Source organism: Ursus maritimus, unplaced genomic scaffold (genome assembly GCF_017311325.1).
Source record: "Ursus maritimus isolate PB19 unplaced genomic scaffold, ASM1731132v1 scaffold_1, whole genome shotgun sequence".
NCBI lineage: Eukaryota > Metazoa > Chordata > Mammalia > Carnivora > Ursidae > Ursus > Ursus maritimus.
The window spans coordinates 1384393-1399767 of NW_024423343.1; the positions used below are offsets into that span (position 1 = coordinate 1384393).

Sequence of the window (15375 nt, forward strand, 5' to 3'; positions counted from 1 at the left end):
TGCAGGGGGCCCTGCCCCAAACAGGGGCGCTTCTAAAGCACCACCCAGGCAGCTCTGTCCCCACAGCTCTGTATGAGGGAGACAGGCTGGCCACCCCGACCTGGGGCAGGGGCAGAGAATGAGCAGACAGCACGGGGAGGAAGGGGGCCAGGGCCAGACCCAGGGTGGGGGACCCAGCATGCATCTATGCAGAACCCCAGTTTGCGTGCATGTTTGCGTTATTAGGCCCCTGTGTCGAATGCCCGCTTGGCCCCTGCGGCCACAAGAAGGCTTCCTTCTATGGGGTGTGGTCACGTGACACACAGTGACGGCTCAGGGGCAGCTGCAGCTTTGTTTCAGCTTCTCCGTTGCACAGCTGGGGAAACTGAGGCCCAGAAAGGGTGGTTCTGGTCTCCGACCTCCTGGGTGGGGGTTCCACCAGGTACCTCATAGCTCCGTGGCCCTGGCTTTCTCAGGGCCCCACTTTCTGACCTTCCCGGTGGCCGGCACGGCCAGGGGCCTGGTGGTGGGTGGGGGTGGAGACCCCCACGACTGCCAGGAGTGCACGGACCAGTGGCTGTCCCCACCCTGCAGCCCCATCGTCTCTAAGAAGGGGTACCTGCACTTCCTGGAGCCTCACACGGCGGGCTGGGCCAAGCGCTTCGTGGTGGTGCGGCGGCCCTACGCCTACCTGTACAACAGCGACAAGGACGCCGTGGAGAGGTTTGTGCTCAACCTGTCCACCGCCCAAGTGGAGTACAGCGAGGACCAGCAGGCCATGCTCAAGGTGCAGCCTCGGACACGGGATGGGGGGCCTGGGCTGGCTGGGGAGGTGGAGCTGGGTCTAGTCCCCTGCGGGCCCTGTTTCCGCTCTCTGCCCGCCTGTGGGGCTCCTAGTCCTGGTGATGACCAGCGCTGATGGGCTGTGGTCCTACGGGGAAGGGGGCAGGTGTTGACCCACTCCCATTCAGGAGAGGCCAGTACCCAGTTCCCTTCTGGGACCACCCAGCCCCACGGGGCCGGCCACGTAGTGGGCCTGGGAGTCGGCCTTCCTGTCCCTGGCTCTGGCCTGCTCCTCTCCGAGCCAGCAGTGGCCCTGGACGTGTGTGCCAGGAGCCCTGACTCCTTCCACTGGAGGCCGCAGTGCCCACTAGCTGATTTTTTATTCCCCGCCGTAGGGGTTGGGGGCACGAACTCAGCCTGCCACCCACATCTACGCCACCAAGGGCTCAGACTTTAGCAGAAGAGGCCGGGCCCTGCAGCTGAGCCAGGGTCGCAGGGGAAGGAACCTCGGCCCGTGGGGGGCGGATGCATCCCGGGGAGAGTGCAGAGCAGTGGCACGGTAGCCCTGGGCGTGAGAAGAGACAGGGTGCAGACTGCAGAGCCTTCTGCGAGGGGGCCACACTGTCTGCGTCAGAGTGGGCCGTGCACACTGCAGAGAGGGGGGCAGCCTTTCCAGCTGTCTCCCGTGGGTCTTCTTTCCCTCATTGTCCCCCGTGAGCTGTCCCAGCGGTGCCCCTTCCCTGTGCCCCAACCGGGCCCCAGGGGACTGTGGCCCCCATGTGCTGACTGGGGGAGCCTCACACCTTCTCACGGCCGCCCGCCTTCGCAGACGCCCAACACGTTCGCCGTGTGCACGGAGCACCGCGGCATTCTGCTGCAGGCCAACAGCGACAAGGACATGCACGACTGGCTGTATGCCTTCAACCCGCTCCTGGCCGGCACCATACGGTACGGCGCCCCCTCGGCACCGCCCACCCTGCTCTTCGGCTTGGGAGCATGTTTTGAGGACATTAGTGCTTGTTTTGGTGTCGTGGCTGGTGAAGTGTATAAATCCCCGAGATGTTCAAAATGTACGTTTTACTGGGGGTGGGGGAGGTGCTGGCCTTACGTAGTTGGAAATGCGACGCGTGGCTTGGGAACGGCCAGGCCCTGGTGCATGGGAGCCCTGCCCCTCCGACCCCTGTGTCTTACAGAAGGCGGGCGGAAGGCGGGCGGGCTGCCCCTGTAGTGACGGGGACAGGAGTTGGTCTCCGGGCGATGAGGGACGCAGAGGGGGCGGGGTGTCAGCGCAGGGAGCGGCCTCCCGACCACGGCTTGTCTCCCGGCCCTCCCGCAGGTCCAAGCTCTCCAGAAGGCGGTCTGCCCAGATGAGGGTGTGAGCCGGAGCCCTCCCGCGACAGCCAGCAGGCCGGCCCCACCCCCAGCCCTCATCACCACCCGTCATGTCACTGCGCCCAGCCTGCCCCCACCAGCCAGCCGGCGAGTCCCCTCTCGGGGACGCCGCGCCAGGCCCCGCGAGTGCCACCTCTGGCCCGGGGACCTGCGCCACACAACCTGTCCTGCTCCCAGCAGAGGCCGCGTTTGTTAGTTGTTCTTTCCGAGCGTGCCCTGGGTGGGAAGAGCTGGGAGGTGCTGAAAAGGCCAGAGGGCACAAGCCACAGGGGCATCGCTGCCATTCTAATATTTTTTTAAGCATAGACAGACTTATAATTAATATACATTAGTTAGTGACATTGAAACAGTCCACTCAGAAATTAACTATAAGACTATGTTCTATTTATAAGTATTTATTTCTAATGCCTTCACATAGACCTGTAGGATTCGGATGGACCCCGTCCCCCGCTTGCTCCCACGCACATCCCCCAAGGCTCGTAGGGAAGGCCACGGCGAAGGAGTGTCTGCGCAGGCCGGGCACCTCCTGGTGGGCACCACGGGCACACGCCTCGCCAGGCCCGAGTGGAGGCTTCTCCCCAACCACATGGGGGGTAGCCCCTCATCCCGGGGTGTGTGTGTGTGAATGTCAAGGGACCTGGTGCCTGGAGTCCGCACCGTGCAGAAGCTGCCGTGCAGTCTTCTAGCTGGAGATGGCATCCGCGTCTCACGTGGGCCTTGGAGACGCAGCTTCTCCCTGGGAGACCAGGCGACAGGCCCCTGGGCTATGGGGCTCTCCTGGCAGGGAGCGCAGGGGGCGTCATGTGTCCAGACTGGCAGGGTGCCAGAGGCTGGTTCTCAAGATGGTCCAGGCGGCGAGGGCTTGTGGTGCAGCTTCTCCAGCTGCTGTGAGAAATGGGGTGAGCTCGAGGTCGTTCCTGGGAAGAAAGTGTGTGACTTCCCCCCTTTGCCCCAAGAGAAGAGTTTCTGTGAGTCCTGGGGTGTGGTGAAGGCAGCCAGCGACGGGGCCGTTGTCAGCAGGGAGGCCCTCCTGTCCTGCACCCAAGACCGCTGCCCTTATGCTGTTCGGAGCTCTCATTACAAGATCCACTTCGTTCTCTCTGCAGCCTCGACACCCAAGGGCCAGCCCGGACAGGGCAAGTGTCCGCCCCAGGCTGAGAGTGTGGTCAGGCATCATACCCAGGCCAGAAACCCATCAGAGAAGCCACGGGGTGCCGGGGGGTCTTCAGCGACCTGTCCCCACACCCAAAGGCACATGTGGCCTCCTCCTAACTCAAGGGAAAACAGCAACCAAACCACAAAACCCCGTCCCTACCATGGCCCACCGACAGCAGGTTTCAGAGTCCTGGGGGTTCCTGGCCCAAGTTCGCGGCCGGCCGGTCCACGCTGTTCTCTGACGCCTTTGCCGGGCCCTGCAGGGCACCACTCATGAACCCCTCACCTTTCCACTCAGTTTGGATTATCTTGTCGCACCCCAGTCAGTGGTTCCAAACCCCCCTCAGCCGGGGCCGTCCCCAACAGGCACCCACCTGTAGACACTGTCCCATTCTGTGCACTGAGGCTGCAAGTGTGTGCAGCCGCTTTCTTCCAGGGACATGTGGGCTTGGCTCCCATACCACGTGAGAAGGTTCTGGTGCGAGGCTTTCCTTGGAAAAGTATTCAGGCCCCTTTAGTGCTGCCTCAGACATGAGACCAGGCCGGCGGGCTCCCTGACCTGAGCGACCTCTGGCAGTGGTGTCTGGGCACACCAGCCACACCAGCCACACCAGCCCGGCTGGAAGCAGAGACTGTGAGCATGCCTTTCCCACACCCGGTCTCAGGCAGCACATCAGTGGCCCCTTTCACTGACTGCTACCCTCACCCCCGGTGCTTGGAAGGCAGCACTGATGGATTAGCTCCATCACTAAGACACGTGTCCTGGGAAACCACATCTGCAGGTGCAGGGCTCAGTGGCCATCCTTGGAGGCCGCCAGATGAGGGCTCACATCCCAGACTGAAAGCAAACGTCATCCAGAAACCAGACATTCCTAGGCGGAGACGCAGAGAGCAGGGGTGCGGCACGGTCCAGAGCAACCACTTATTCTGGCTTTTATGATGGCCTGGAGGGCAGGGAGGAGGACCGGGGGGGAGGGAGCCCTGCCAAGATGAGTTGGTTCCCAGGAGTCCCGCCTGCTCGCAGAAAGCCCGGAGGTGCAGGGCCCCGGCCACAGCCCACTCAGGTCAGCCAGCCTGCGGCAGTGGCCTCGGAGGGTCTGAGGCCCTCGCACCCAGGATGCAGGTGTCTGAGGCCAGCCAACCTGCAGAGCACCTGCTTCATGGGGGTGGGCTGAAGCAAGGGGGCCCATGCGACGGTTTCTGGGAATCACCCTAAATTCGGGAGCCTCCACGGCCATGGAGGTGCTCCAAGGACTGTTTAATTTTGGCCTGGTGCCGCTTGGCAGTTGACAGGGACCCCCCCAGCCCCGTGGTCACCGCCAGACCCTTGGAGTTTCTGGGGAGAGAAACCGGAGTCAGAAAAGCTGGTCTCTTCATGTCTGCCCTGCCAGAAGCTACCCACGTGTCACATTAGGGGGGACAAGCATTTAACAAACTGGGATGTGGTCGTCACGTCTGTGACCCAGGAGGCTGATCTGGGGGCACCTGAGGGTCAGCCCACTGTGGGTGCAGAGAGGGAGGTCAGACCTGGCTATTTCCCACTGAGTGGGGAGGAAAGAAAGATCCAGAAAGCCACGTCTCTGGGAATTTTTTTGTTTTAATGCTTGATGTCACTCATTTCGGTTTGAGGGACAACCATTGTCACCCAGAGAAGCTCTCGGTCTCCTCCACGGGAGGGTGAGCTCCTTCTGCCTTGGTCCCAGGAAGGGGGGGGCTAGGCTCCAGGCCCACCGGCCCCAGGCTCCAGTGCATCCAGGCTAGTCCCCAGCAGTGAGTTTTGAGGTCCCCCTAAATGCCAAGGCCACCTCGTTCTGAGTCATCCCTCCTACGGCGCCCGTGTTCCGTTCACCCGTCGTACCGCACACACATGCACACACTCACACCCCCGGGTGGCTGCAGTGAGGTGCCCTCCCCATCAGTCCTGGTCCCCAGTCTGCACCTGTGGGGCAGGTGTGGCAAAGCACTAGGGGAGAGTTCCTAACATTGCTGGTCCTCTCAGCTCCCTCCTGTGTGGGACCCCAAAAGACACCCTTGTTTTATCCCCGGGACCAGGGCCAGCATTCCCCCGGGATTAGCAGAGGCTGTGGCTTCTTGACGGCCTGAGCTTCCTGCAGCTAGCTGTCCCCTGAGCTCCCCTGTAGCTTGTACATATGTGGTTGTGTGGCACACCTTGGCCCCCGCGCTGTAACCACCATCCTGACGTAATGACTTCTAGTTCCCTGACGTCCTAAACCCGAGTGTTAGGCTCTAGGCTCCTGTACTGTGTGTGTGCACTTAAGATTCTGTCCAATTAAGAAATAAATGTGGCTCCTTATGCAACACCAGAGCTGTGGGCCTCCACTGTGGCTTTATTTGTGTGTGAAGTCTGTTGGGTGCAGCCAGAAATGGCCACTGGGGCCACATGTCCAGCACTGTCCAGAGACCGCACCCGCTCGCAAAGAGCCAAGGGCTGTGAGGGACAAGATGGTGTTTATCATGGGGGCACCCACCTGCTTCCCTCAGCACCTGGCCGCACCCGTTTGTGTCACTCACAAGCCCTCAGGCATGCCAGGCGACCTCCAGCTTCCTGTATGGTCAGCATTACCCCATACCGAAAGCAGACAAAAGTATTATAAGAAAATGAAACTGCAGACCAATATCCTTCATCAACACAGAAAACAAATTATTTTCAAAAACCTTTTACCAAATGGAATTTAACAACATGTAAAAAGGGTAATACTGTCATGACCAAGTGGAGTTTATCCTGGGAATGCAAGTTTGGTTCAAACACTCATCCACGCAATTCACCCTATTAAAATAACAAAAGAAAATCACCGTCTCTATAGGCACAGAAAAAGCATCTGACGAAACTTAACCTCTCCTGCTAACTAAGCCTTTAGCCAATGAGCTCATAGTAAAGACCAATAGGACAAATACCTGATCAATCAAAAGAAGAAATGAAAAGTAAGGGCACAAAGAGCAGTTGGAAAAGAAGAAAAGGAATGCTAAGATCATAGACTTCTGTGCAAACGGGTCCTTCCTGATATCAGCTAGAAATGCACCAGAGCTGCTTCTGTCGGGAGAGACAACAGTGGTATTTTGACAGAGAAATCCTGTATGAAGAGCTGCTAACTGACGCTGCAAGGTATGCGGACCTCATTACAACCACACATTACGGGGCGGCTGAAAGAAAACGGACGCCGAAACGGATCCCGTTTCTGGATAAGAGAGAAGAACACGGGGGGCTGCAAGCATCCAAACCCGGTGTGTGTGTTGGTTTGTGATGATTCCAGATCCACTTGTTTGTGACTTAAGTGAACTCGTTTGGACCTCAGGGTGAATGTGTTTACGTCGAGGAAGCTGTGTCAGGATGCTGTTTTCCACATCTGTTGTTCATAAACAGTCACAGCTGTGGGTGGGCACACAGGGAAGAGGGGCCACGACGAGTGGGCATTTAAACTTCCAAATATCGAGAGCTTGTGAGGACTTCCCAGGAGCATTTGGTCTGGGCCAGGCCATCGTTTGCTGATCCAAAGGGCTCTCCCAAGACCTGGGGCATCAGCTCCCGCGCGGCAAGGCGACGGGCAGCTGGGGTGAAAACGCCCGAGAGAGAGCCTCCTCCTGCCAGCACAGCACCTCCATTCCCCTACAGTGTGCTCTGCAACAGGGACCTGGGCTTCGTGCCTGCAGCTGGACGTCCACTCTCGATGGCTAAGCCACCTCTTCCGAGAACCCACTCGCAGGAAGGTACACCCCAACTCAGTTGGACTTCCATTCTGTCCTCTCCCCTTTGCCTGGAACAATTGTACAATCAATCGACTGTTGTCTGGAGAATGTTATTTATTGGCTTATTAAGAGACATCGTCCTATGTGCAATTGGCTTGGGAGCTATTACTACTATAAATTATAATTCCCACGGTGGACCTGTGTTAAAAGACAGAGGCCCCTTATAGATTCTGATTTTCCTAAATGTCGAAAACATTAGGAGATCAACTCAGACTGTAAAGATCTTAGCAGCCATGATGCCCTGTCCTAACAAGAAAAAAGCTGAATAAAACCAAAAGCAAGTTTTCGCGCACCTGTCAGATAACTGAAGTCACAGGGCAAAGTGTCACCCAGAATCTGGAGCAAGGAGCGCAGACAGTCCCAGCTGAGATCTGCTTGTGGGTGCAGAAGCCGCTGGGGCTAGAGCCATGTAGGAACACTGGGATGGCAGTTTTGACTCCACATTGCTGGAAGCCCAGTGTGGACTAGCTGGAGGTGAGGAACTCCTGGGGGCTCAGGCTTAGGGGGACCCTCACACTCCTGTGGCTTTTACCAGGAGGTGCCCACCAAGTTCTCACTGTGAAGAGTGGAGAAAAATCCCCTCACGTCTCTATCAGGAGAAGTGGAAGAGTAATCATTTTGGAATATGCCCAGAGCTTTCTCCATAACAAAGTCCTGGGGGGCGGGGGGCAAACTAGGAATAGAGGGAAGCTTCCTCAACTCGATAAAGAACAGCCAACATCAAAAATCGTACAGCCAACGTCATTCTTACTGGTGACAAACTGGAGGTTTCACCCCTTTGACTAAGCAGGGCAAGGAGGTCCTCTCACCAATCCTATTCGACACCGTCCTAGAAATTCTAGGTGCTACAAGACAAGAAGGGGCATACAGATTGGGAAGGAAGAGATAAAGCTGTCTTTGTTTGCAGATGACAAGATCGTCTTTAGAAAATCCCAAAGAATTGACCAAAAAACTCCTGGAACTAACCAGAGATTATAGCAAGGTCACAGGACTCAGAGATAATACAAAGTGAGTAGCTTTCCTATAAACCAGCAATGAACAGCTAGAATTCAAAATTAAAAAACACACAACAGCATTTACAGTGGTACCGACAGAGAGAGAGAGAGGGCACGCTCGCGTTGGAGCACGTAGGCGGTAAAGTTCAATCAGGATGTGCACAGGATCTGTATGTAGGAAACTACAAAATTCTGACACAAGGAATCAAAGAAGACCTAAATAAAAGGAGAGCATTCTGTGTTCCCGGACTGGAAGTCTCAGGATGGCTGAGATGTGAACTTTTCCTAGTTGGGCGCATAGAGTCAATGCGTTCCCAATCAAAATGCCAGCAAACTACTCGGATATCGACAAGCTGATTCTAACGTTTATAGGGAACGGCAAAAGACCCAGAACAGCCCGCCCCGTACTGAAGAAGAACAATGTTGCCAGATTCCCGTTACCCGACTTCAAGGCTCACTGCAAGCTCTCCAAAATCAGGACAGCGTGGTCCTGGAGAAAGAACAGACAAATCCGTCAATGGAACAGAATAGATCCGCGCAAATAGAGTCAACCGCTGTTGACAAAGGAGCAGCGGCAAGTCGATGGGGAGAGGGCAGTCTTTTCAACAACGGGGCCAGAGCCACGGGACGCCCGAGTGCAAAAGCAAACAAGACCATCTGACACTTTTCACAAAAGTTAAGAAGTTAAGTCAAAATAGACTCTAGACCCAAATGGGAAACTCGAGGCTGTAAAGCTTCTAGAAGTACTTACAGAAAGACATCATTACGAAAATGGAACTGCGGGCACCTGGTGGCTCAGTCGGTGAAGCGTCCGTCTTCGGCTCAGGTCATGATCCTGGGGTCCTGGGATCGAGCCCCGAGTCAGGCTCCCTGCTCAGCGGGGAGTCCGCTTCTCCCTCTCCCTCTGCCCCTCTCCCTCCCCTCCTCTTGCTCTCTCTCTGAAATAAATAAAATTTAAAAAAAAAAGAAAAGAAAAGAAAATGGAATTGGATGAAAATATGTGTGAAACAATTACAGGAAAAGGACTTCTTCCAGAGTATACACGGAGTATGGGAAGGATCACTAGAATGCCACCGGAAAAAGATGCCCGGCGCGATGAAACGCTGAGGAGTGGCATGGCACAGTGAGCTTGTGACCAGTGTCGTCTGCCGTCGGGGAAATGCGGCCGGACCCGCAAGGAGAAACTGCTCGGAGCAGGAAATGTGCTTCGGTCTTCACAGCCCCGGCTGGTAGAGACACGGTGCGTCCCACACGCCGCTCCTGGGCCACACCTGCCAGGAGCGGGGCCTCGTGACCTCATAAAGCTGAACAGTCACCCGCCCTGTGGCCCCGGGCACTCTGGGCATTTGTTCGGGAAGACTCGCCCTGAGTGCTCACGACTTCCTTCCTATTAGTCAAAAACTGAGAAAACATAAGGTTCATCACCGGGCAAATGGATGAGCAAGCTGGGGTCCGTCCACATGACGGAACTCCCTTCAGCAGTTACAAGGAAGGAGCGCTGCCCCCCCAACAGCCCCACGCGAGGCCGCCAGACTCTGCCGCGTGGCTGTGGCTCCAGTGGCGTGCGACAGTCTGCGAGCTTGCGATGACAACAGACATCTGAGGAGTGGGCACCTCTGACGGGCGGCGGCGGGGTCCGCGGGGGGCCTGGGTGCGGATGGTCTCTGGGCATGGCCTCTGTTCCCGGGCTTTGTCCTTCTGTCGCACGGCGTGAAGTCCGCTCTAAGGCTGGGGTGCTTTGCTTTATTCAAGTTTCGGCTGGAAGTTGCGCCGTGTGTGAAAATACAAAATCAGCCCCCTTGCAACGCGCAGTATGAGGAACCAGGGGACTCGCGTGCTCGCGGAGGCACGGTTTGGGGTCTGATACCACGTTCCGTGTGTTTTCACTGGGCCAGGCCCCACCAGTTGGAGGGTGGAAGGGGGTGTCTGTGTGAATGCTGAGGGAGCCCCAACTTCTCCGCTCCCAGACTCCAGGTCTCTACGGCTTGCCCGCACCTCTGAGAGGGCTGGGGCCGTAGAGCAGGACGGGACACCCACCCCATACCCCCCGCCCTGGGCCTGTCGTCTGGCCGCTTGTCTGCCTTCCAGGGGGAGCAGCAGGCCGACTTCCTGTTGGGGTTAACCTCGCCCCTGTCCCCTGAGGCGCAGATGCCTTCCCCACCTCTGGGAAAGTTCTGGACCTCAGGATCATCTACTGTGACCACCAGAACGCAGCTCCTGTCCTGCATGCTTTGGACGCTCCCTCCTGGCTCTACGTCTCCCCAGCTGCGCAAGGGAGGCCGGCAGGGAGTGCCTTCGGGCGGGGACAGTCATGGAGGCAGAGGCCGCCAGAGATGACAGATGGTTCTCCTGGAAAAGACGGCGCTACCCTTGGGCCTCCTTGTAAATGTGCCCAGCCTGCTCCCAGCAGCCCGGGGCCCAGAGCTGGGGCTCCACTCGGGTCACAGGGGCCTGCGGGGTGATCCTGCAATGCTGGAAGTGACAGGGCCAATGGGCATGGCCGGGACCTTTGCCGTAGTCCCCCAGGTGTCAGGCCCCTCAGGCGTCAGGTGCTCTCAGGGATCCCCCTCTTCTTGGTGACGTCATCCTCAGCACCTTCCCCAGCCGCCGTGCTCAGCTGAGCTCCTTGGAAGGAAATGCAGAGGATTTTGATGGGTGGTTCTGCCTTCTGGGGGGGGGGGCAGGATGGGGAAGGGGTACGGGGTAGAAGTCAAGTGCTGCTGCAGGCCATGAGGCCGTCCAGGTGGGCACAGGAGAGGGGAGGAGGGGCAGAGGTGTCGCCTGTACCCCCCGGCCGTGTCTAGACAGTGGGGCCTTTGCCGTGCAGGGATCCCAGCTGCCGTGCTCAGAGCCCACCCTCACGGCTCTGCCCGGCCAACTGCAGGCCTCGGGAGTTGGGACATGGGACGGGGGGATGAGTCTCCCGTCTCCCACTGGCCCACCTGCCCTGCTGATCTCCCCCCCCACACTGGGCCCACCGCGTCGGGCTGGGCGGGTATGGCCCCTGGCAGTGCTGCGTCCAGCAAGCCTCAACCTGGGCCTTCACCAGCGGCCCCTCCCTCCCCTCCCCTCCTCCTCCTGGCAGTGCCGTGACCCTCCCAGCCTCTTTCCCTCTCCCCTCCCAGTCCTGGGGGATGTGGCTCAGGGCACAAGGCCCCTCCCCAGCCTGGCAGCCCCTTCCCCTGGCAACTTCCCCCAACCCCCACCCCCTTCCCCGGAGTGGCCGCTCGGCGGTGCTGAGCTCTTTCCCTCGGCCCAGACTGACCCTCCACCAGGGCTTGGCCGATGAATCCGGCTGTCCCCAGCAACCCGGGACAGCTGCTTGATGTCCGCTCTTCCCTGAGGCGCTCGATGGCCTCCTGGGGTCGGTGCTGTGCCACAGACCTCAAGTCCCGAGACCACGACCTCCAGGCTTGTGTCCCTGAAGCCTGGCCAGTGTCGGAGACAGAGTCTCTGGCAGAGTCTTGGACTTGAGAGCCATACCCTGCAGGGTGTCCCCAGGAGGGCTGCTCTCCAGGGAACGGGCTTCTCTTCCAAGGTCAGCACGTGTGTGGGTCTGTGAGGAGACCCCTGAACTTCTCACCAGCCAGGCTTTCTTAGAAATGCATTTTTGTTTCTTCACGCTGCTAGGCAGAAAAATTAACGTGTGTGGGGTGATGGGCCTGTTTCTGCCAGTTCAGCAGCCCGGCTGGGGCACCAGCAGCTCCCTCCCTCCCACAGACAGGTCCCTTCACCCAGTGGCAGGTGGCCCCCAGCACAGGCAGAGCCGGGGACCCTCACCCAGGCGGGGACAGAGCACAGGTGCGGGGAGCCTCCAGGCTGTGCCCGAGGAGCCGAGAGCCCTGGGGGGTGAGTCACGGAGCCCCAGTGCCAGCTTTGAAGCTGTGGCCCGTGTCCAGCACCTACAGGTGGCCGAGGGGGGCAGGGGCCTGGTGTGTCTCACGCCCCAGGGGGGACGCCCGACTGTGCGGCGTCCGCTGTGAAAGTTCCCGGTTCGGCTCCCGGGCCGGCAGCAGGTGCGGCTGGAGGTGAGGGCACAGGTGTGGCGTTCGCAGGCGCAGCCCGCCCAGCTGGCTTCTCCCACAGCCACGCTGTCCTTGGGGCCGGGGATGGGCCAGGCCCTGACGCGTCAGCTCAGGTCCCCTGCTCGGCCCTGCTCCTCGCGGAGCCCCCAGGCCAATGGCCGGTCTGAACGTGTCCCTCTCCTTCTTCTTCGCCACCTTCGCCCTCTGCCAGGGGGCCAGGAAGGTGTCCAAGGCTCTGCTCCCGGGGGGTGTCTACGCCAGCTTCGCCCGGGAGGCGGTGGGCGCGGCCCAGCTGGGGGCCTGCTGCCTGGAGATGCGGGTGTTGGTGGAGCTGGGCCCCTGGGCCGGGGGCTTCGGCCCCGACCTGCTGCTGACGCTGCTCTTCCTGATCGTCCTGGCGCACGGGGCCACCTGCGACGGGGCCGCGGCCAACCCCACCGTGTCTCTGCAGGAGCTCCTCCTGGCCGAGGCCTCTCTGCCCTGCACGCTGCTGACGCTGGTGGCCCAGGGGCTGGGCGTGCAGGCGGCCCGCACCCTGACCCGACTCTACTGGGCCTGGGAGCTCAGTGACTTGCACGTCCTCCAGAGCCTCATGGACGCACACTGCAGCTCCGCCCTGCACACGTCCGTGCCCCACGGCACGCTGGTGGAAGGCGCCTGTGCCTTCTTCTTCCACCTGACCCTCCTCCGCTTCCGGAACAGTCTTCCCATCTACAGGGTGCCCCTCGTGGCCCTGCTGGTCACCATCATGGCCTACACAGGTGAGACCTGGCTGCCTCTCCCCGGGGCACATCGGAACCTCTGCACCCACTTGGACACCCAGGAGAGAAGCTGTAGCCAAGGGGGACTGCCGGCCCCCAGAGACTGCGGACAGCCCTCTCCTGGGAACCTGGGGGTGGTGGGAGGGCGGCCAGCAGGTCTGGACACAGTGCACTGGAGTGGGACCCTCGGCCCCTGTTGGCGCCGTCCTTTCTGGCTGGCTCTCTCCACACTCTGAACTGTTCCCGTTCATCTCAGAAGGTCTGCAGCCGGGGCAGGGGGCAGCCAGTGAAGTTTCTTCAAGGCCCAGCCCATGCTCTGGTCTGGAAGCTCCTGAGTCCTCTGCCACCCCTTCCCAGAGTCCCAGGTCCTGCTGTTTCTTCCTCCTCCACCAACCCTCTCCACATGGCTCCCCATGTCTCCAGAGAGGACAGCATCCTTCCATCCTCCCCCCATCCTCCCATCCTCTTTCCATCCTCTCAACCTCCTCCCATCTTCCCATTCCCCCATCCTCCTCCCATCTTCCCATTTCCCCATGCTCCTTCCACCCTCCCATCCTCCCCCGTCCTCCCTCATCCTCCCATCCTCCTCCCATCCCCCATCCTCCCATCCTCCCCCATCCCCCCATCCTCCCATTCTCCTCCCATCCTCCCCCCATCCTCCCATCCTCCTCCCATCCCCATCCTCCCATCCTCCCTCCATCCTCCCATCTTCCCATCCTCCTCCCATCCTCCTCCTATCCTCCTCCCATCCTCCTCCATCCTCCCTCCATCCCCCTATCTTCCCATCCTCCTCCCATCCCCCATCCTCCCATCCTCCCCCATCCCCCCAACCTCTCATCCTCCTCCCATCCTCCCATCTTCTCCCCATCCTCCAATCCTCCCATCCTCCGTGGCTGTGCCCAGGTCCTGGGCCTCTGGACCAAGCTCTCGTGGGGTCCTTCAGCCACTGTGGAAGCTGCCTTTCCCACATTGGTGGGGCAGCAGAGAGCTGAGGTCAGCTGCAGGATGCCCAGGCTGCTGACCTCACACCGCAGCTGTCCCGGAACATGGGGACAGAACTGGGCCAGAACTTGAAGGTGCCAGGCTGGGGCTGCTGATAAATCCCCAAGGGACTCTGACATCATTCTGTCTGTGGGATTTGCTCCACTAGGAGGGCTCTCCAGGCGTGGACACTCCCTGCACCCCGGAGCACTGGTGTGCTGGGACGGGACAGGATGCTGGGAATGGGCTCTCTGGGAAGGGTGTGCTGTGGGATGGGGTGCACATCACTCAGCAGGCACCTTATGCCTGCTCAGGGTGCTAGGGCTACAACTGAAAGGGCCTGAGGGATGAGCTCTCCAGAGTGTGCATTTCGGGTGGGCTGGGCCCAGTAAGGACAGAACCAGCACTTCGGGCTCACTTCCTGAGATGTCCATGGTCTGGCATAGGACAGACACTGTGTATGGGGAAGGCACCTCTCGAGCCCATGTACAGGTGGGGAAACTGAGGCACGGGTGAGCAGAGACTTGCCAGGAGCAGGGCTCTGTGTCCAGAATGCCTGGGCTCTGGCCCCAGGGAGATGCCGGCAGCTCCTGCTTCAGCCCCGAAGTCATCCAGGACACCTCCCCCAGATCCTGGTCTCCACTGCCAGCTTCGGGCCCTGGGTTGCCCAGGTGAGGCCCCTGCTCCTTGGCAGCGGTCTACCTGGCCTGGGGCTGAGGGACGCTGGCGCTTTCCCTAGTCTCTCCTTATCTGCCCTGTCCCTCCTCCCTTCCCTGTTTCCTCACTGGGCTCAGCCCTTCGCTGACATCACTCTGTCTCTGCCTCTGTCTGTCTCCCCGTCTCCCCGTCTCCCCATCTCTACCTGTCTCTTTCCATCTGTGTCTCTGTCTGTCTCTGCCCCCCTTCTCTCAAGGAAAACCTCCCACAGGTGGAGAGTGGAGAAAAGGGGTGGGGGAGGTGAGTTCATCAGGGGAGAGCGGTTGGGATGGGTGGCGGACGTTCATGGAGAGACTCTGGTCCTGGCTGCTCCCTGATCCCGTGGTGCTGGCCTTGGCTGAGTGGCCCTCCTGCCCATGTCCCCATCAGTACAAGGGGGGTCAGGATGGGCTGAGCGCCAGGCTCCAGGCGCAGGGCTCTGTCCCAAGGAGAGGCAGCTGCAGACAAGGCCCCACAAGGACCGTCTGTGCTTCCTCCCACAGCTGGGCCTTTCACGTCTGCCTTCTTCAACCCCGCCCTGGCCACCTCAGTCACCTTCCACTGCTCGGGGCACACCCTGCTGGAGTACATGCAGGTGTACTGGCTGGGTCCTCTGACAGGTAAGGGTCCCTGCGGGCAGCAGGCAAGGCCAGCCCTGGACAGTGGCTTGGGGAGGACACACGAAGCGTTCCTGGTGGACATGCCTGTGGTCCAGCTCAGGGGTGGGGAGTCGATCCAAGGGCTGCTGGCTGTGGCGTCCCTGGTGCAGATGAGGGAGATGGGGGGATCCTTCTCAGTTCCCGCTAGAGACCCTCGGCGGGGGGGGGGGGGGGGGGGGGGGGG

At 59.9% G+C, this 15375-nt stretch overlaps 2 protein-coding genes across 18 annotated transcripts in view; both read left to right on the plus strand.

The window, feature by feature from the left end:
- Positions 1-2530, plus strand: part of KIF1A (kinesin family member 1A) — a 68949-nt gene extending 66419 nt beyond the window's left edge. For 16 of the 17 annotated variants that reach the window (XM_040638149.1, XM_040638193.1, XM_040638195.1 and 13 more), the window contains 3 exons: positions 574-766; positions 1592-1710; positions 2099-2530. In XM_040638149.1, the coding sequence (XP_040494083.1) occupies positions 574-766; positions 1592-1710; positions 2099-2141 (355 nt within the window). In that variant the 3' untranslated portion in view covers positions 2142-2530. The remainder of the gene's footprint in view (positions 1-573; positions 767-1591; positions 1711-2098) is intronic. The other variant, XM_040638244.1, reaches the window with a different exon arrangement.
- Positions 2531-12248: 9718 nt separating this feature from the next.
- LOC103662815 (aquaporin-12B) overlaps positions 12249-15375 on the plus strand; it is a 6319-nt gene continuing 3192 nt past the window's right edge. Inside the window, exons 1-2 of the mRNA XM_008690523.2 lie at positions 12249-12855; positions 15036-15152. Of these exons, the coding sequence (XP_008688745.2) occupies positions 12249-12855; positions 15036-15152 (724 nt within the window). The remainder of the gene's footprint in view (positions 12856-15035; positions 15153-15375) is intronic.